The sequence below is a fragment of the Lactuca virosa genome, chromosome 4, assembly GCF_052849685.1.
Source record: "Lactuca virosa cultivar CGN04683 chromosome 4, Lactuca_virosa_CGN04683_v6, whole genome shotgun sequence".
NCBI lineage: Eukaryota > Viridiplantae > Streptophyta > Magnoliopsida > Asterales > Asteraceae > Lactuca > Lactuca virosa.
This window is the reverse complement of record NC_136429.1, coordinates 126,791,793-126,795,922: the sequence shown is the minus strand read 5'-3', so window position 1 is coordinate 126,795,922 and position 4,130 is coordinate 126,791,793. Positions and strand designations below refer to the sequence as shown.

The window sequence follows — 4,130 nt, the reverse complement described above, 5'->3', positions numbered from 1 at the left end:
TTGAAGATTTTGAGCATTTATTCTTTAAATGCAACTTTATAACCCCTATATGGCGTAAACTTGGAACATGGTAGGAACAAAATTTGACATGGATAAGTTCTTTCAAAAAACTAGATGCATTTGTGAACAATTTAAAGATCTCCAATGTTTCCAAACATGCATTAGATGTGGTGATTGCTGCTTTGCTTGCGAAAGTATGGAAAAAAAGAAATGAGGCTATTTTCAAAGGCCATAAAAGGAGTAATGATTGTATTTTTGATGATATTAGATTAATGGTGTATAATTGGGTTAACGCTAGGTATAGGCTCATAAATTGGACTAGTTGTTTTGGTTAATGTGCCCGACCAATGCTTTACTCCCTTTGCAGTGTTTATTGTGATCTTAGCCCCTGGCTAGTGAGTATTCTAATAAATTTATAGTCGTTTCTAAAAACACATCAACACATTCATGTTAAAGATGTTAACGCAAATTAAGATTATAACCATCGGTGATTATTTGAAAATATCATCGTGTATTACTTTTTAATGACTACTAGAATCGTCTATGTAGGAGGAAGTTGGTATATTTCAAAGGAAATTTGAGGGGCTAAATCCTACAAGATCTAGTTGAAACATACAAGTGTCCATTAGCATAATATACACACAACTAAGTACTTAATACATCAATAACAATGACATGTGAATGTTGTTGAACATTTACACTAACTTCAAAATAGAAAGACATCAAGTCTACTAGTTAGCTAGTCAAAGAAATGTATCTCTCAAAGGAAGGTTCAAAGACTAACACCTACCGATCCTATACATGGTTGAACTATTGCAACATATATTTGTACTTTTGTAGTGTCTTGATTAATATTCGTTCATATAGGGGATTGTTCGGAAAAGTGGATTGTCAGCCCACTTTGGACTTGAAAACAAAGTTGGTTTCTGGCTCTAATTTGTAAAAAGAATATGGTTTTATGTACTCCTATAGCTTTGTTTTTGATATTTTATATGTTCAAAATAGAATTTGTATTAATGAGATATTGGCCATCAAAGTATTGTGTTTGTTACATATGTTGGGAAAGTTGAAGGTTTTGTCTTTCATTTATAGGAAGAGAATGGAAGTGTGAACCACTTTATGTGTGGTGCATTGGGGAAATGTTTGAATCAAATAAACATGCATATAAACTATCGCTAGTTGTGTACACGAATACCACACAAAAACGATGACAAAAATGCAAGTCGATTTTTTTGCTCGAAATTGTTTAGTGAGGCATGGTTTTCGACTTCCTTAATGTCTAAAACTAAAAGGCTCTAGTATATGAATTTATATCTGTTGTAATTATAATACTATTATTATATTGATTTATATCCATTATGGTTATAAAAAATATCTTGAGTATATAATAGAATTTATACTCTAAGTGGAAAAATACAAAACTAAAAGAAGACACTACACACGTTTTCTAGACAACAAACAACAATACTATGATGATGAGTTGTAAATTGCTCAACAGTACTATGATTTAAAGATTCCGGTGCTGAATATGGGGTCAATTTCAAGCATTTTTTAATTAGTACGACCGGTCATTTAAAAACAGTTTCGTTCATTGTATCTTTTGGAGACAAACATACAATAAAATATGAAAATTCTTTTTTTCGAAAGGAAACTTACAAATGCCTCGGTCAATATGCTTTCTACATACAGGTCGTATACTGTCATATCATTTGATATTAAGATCATATTTCTCATGTTCAAATTTACATTAATCAATGACTTTTTGTAATATTTTTTAGTCCCCTTGTTTTCCTTCGTTTTAGATATGCTGAAATTTATTGGTGCTTTTTTTACAAAAAAAGGGTATTGGACAACTGTTTCATTAGCAGAAAATTTACATTTTTAACACAGTGCTCACTTTTTTCAATTCGAATATTGCATAGAAAAGTTTTGGTCAATTAGTTAATTGTGACGTTCAACGTCAAGATTATCATGCTTTAGACCCTGCATACATGAAGTCAATTTACCACAACAAACCTCTTTATACTAATTTCTATTATAAGCTTAAAGCATGAGGTAGGCTTAGAAATATATTGCAAATATATGTTTGTAAATGGAGGCAGAGGCTAAACCCCCTTACCGAACTGAAATGATAGGCTATACACCATACTAGTCTCAAAGCGGCTAAACCCTAGTACACCGGATATGAAAGCTAAAGGTTGTTACCACCCTGCACTAATTTTGGTTCCTTTATTTCCACCATACAACCGGAAGAGGCCAAAAGCAGATAAACCAGAAACGATCACCATGCTCAAACAAGCAACCACAGAGCTCGCTATTCCTTCTCCACTTTGTTTACAAAATTTCCCATACATATCGCAGAGCTTCATCCATTCTAGCTCAGGTTCTGAAAATTTAGCAAATATCGATGATTGTAATGCGGCTCCTAGTGCTGCTAACATCATGTAAGACAAAAGCTGCAAAACCCAGATGACAAACCGATCAAATAATGTGATAGCTAGCGATCGAACAACATGTAATCATCTTATATAAGAAAACATGCATTTCTTTTTTGATCGTTAGCAACCTTAGCATAACGTGTCATTTTATGAGAAGTATATTTTCGGAGGACCCACAAATCGAATAATTTCCTTTTTCTTTTATTTTTTGGTTGGTCAAGGAAACGATTGAACGACCGACAGCGAATATGTCAGATCAACTACACGAAATAAATTGCATGATAAATGAGCACAGTTAATACACAAACGGAGGTAGATATCACCAATAGATAGGTCTACACCTCCATCACTAATGTCTTTCATGTGAATACAATGAATACATAATGTAGGTAGGTGAGTATGCCTCAGCTGGCATGTGTTAAATTATGATGTACATTACAATGCAGAGAGTGATGAGACATGGCATTTCACATGATGCACATGCATGGAATTGAAGCATACACATATGATGTATACCTGATCACCAGATAAAATAAGCCAAGCCAAGGTCTTGCTCAAGAGCACACTTCCCCTAACCATACTCAAACCACATCTCAATACTTGTACCAATGAGTAGGCTGCAGCCATCCCATTCACCACCACCAAAAACCTATGAAACAAACCAGAATCGAAATATTTAATTCATACCATAACAATAGTATTGACTAAGTTTTCAACTGTTGACCCAGTACAACAACACCCAAATTAAAACAATACTGAGAAAATAAAAGCCAAATATAACAGATTTCGGGGAAAAGATGACAAATTTGAACAAGAAAAGTGAAAGTTGACTTACACAAGAGATTTCATGTCTGTAAATTTCGCTTTTTTCTTGATTGTAAAGATGTCTTGAACCTGAGAATCTGTAGTAATAAGAAGAACAGAAGCAAGAGCAAGAACACAAGTAACAGACCTTAATATCAACTCAGCAAGCCTCACTTTCCGCTCAACCGCCCTCAAATCGGTTCCATGATATACAGGAACATTCCCAGGACTCACACCAACACCTACATAACTCATATTTACACGACCAGTAGATAGTAATGCTTGTACTAGCTAGCTATATGCTTATCACACGATACTCTTATGAAGTTTTAAGGTGGTGGAGGAGAGGGGAAAATTTCACTATGTATTCACAACCACAAAAGAGAATGAGAGAAAGGTACACCTCACGTCCCATCATTTAAATGCCCCCGCCTACCCCCTTTAGCATTTTTTGCATCATTTCCGTTTATATATTGTCTTCTCCTTTTATACAAATGCAAAATTTTGGAACAATTTTTTTTTCTAGATGTTAATTAGCATCCATATAATATATTGGAATTTATATGTATTGCTAGTTTTCTAATTATATCTTATTAACATGTATCTCGTGTCTAGGGTGGAATTGAGCCGAGCCAACTCGTGAGATACTCAGGACTGACTTGAAAAATACTCGAAATCGACCTTAGTTTAAATCAAGTCGAGCTCGAGCTCAAGCTACTCGAGTAGATTATCGAGCCAAGCTCGAGTATAAAAATACTCGGCTTATGAAACTCGCGAGCCTAATCGAGTATTGTTATATTTACAGTTTTGCCCTTTGTCTTCTTCATATTTACATATTATAGAGTCAAGCCGAGTCGAGCTCACGAGCTTCATTGTATTCCTATTGTA

General features: G+C 34.3%; 1 protein-coding gene across 1 annotated transcript; it reads right to left on the bottom strand.

Moving 5' to 3' along the window:
• Positions 1-2,001: 2,001 nt before the first annotated feature.
• On the bottom strand, positions 2,002-3,666 carry LOC145107337 (CASP-like protein 2B1). Its single transcript, XM_079044208.1, has 3 exons — positions 3,274-3,666; positions 2,955-3,087; positions 2,002-2,456 (listed from the first exon to the last, which is right to left on the bottom strand). Exons 1-3 carry the CDS (start codon positions 3,495-3,497, stop codon positions 2,202-2,204), a joined length of 612 nt encoding a protein of 203 aa, XP_078900334.1. The 5' UTR covers positions 3,498-3,666; the 3' UTR covers positions 2,002-2,201.
• Between the last annotated feature and the right edge of the window lie 464 nt (positions 3,667-4,130).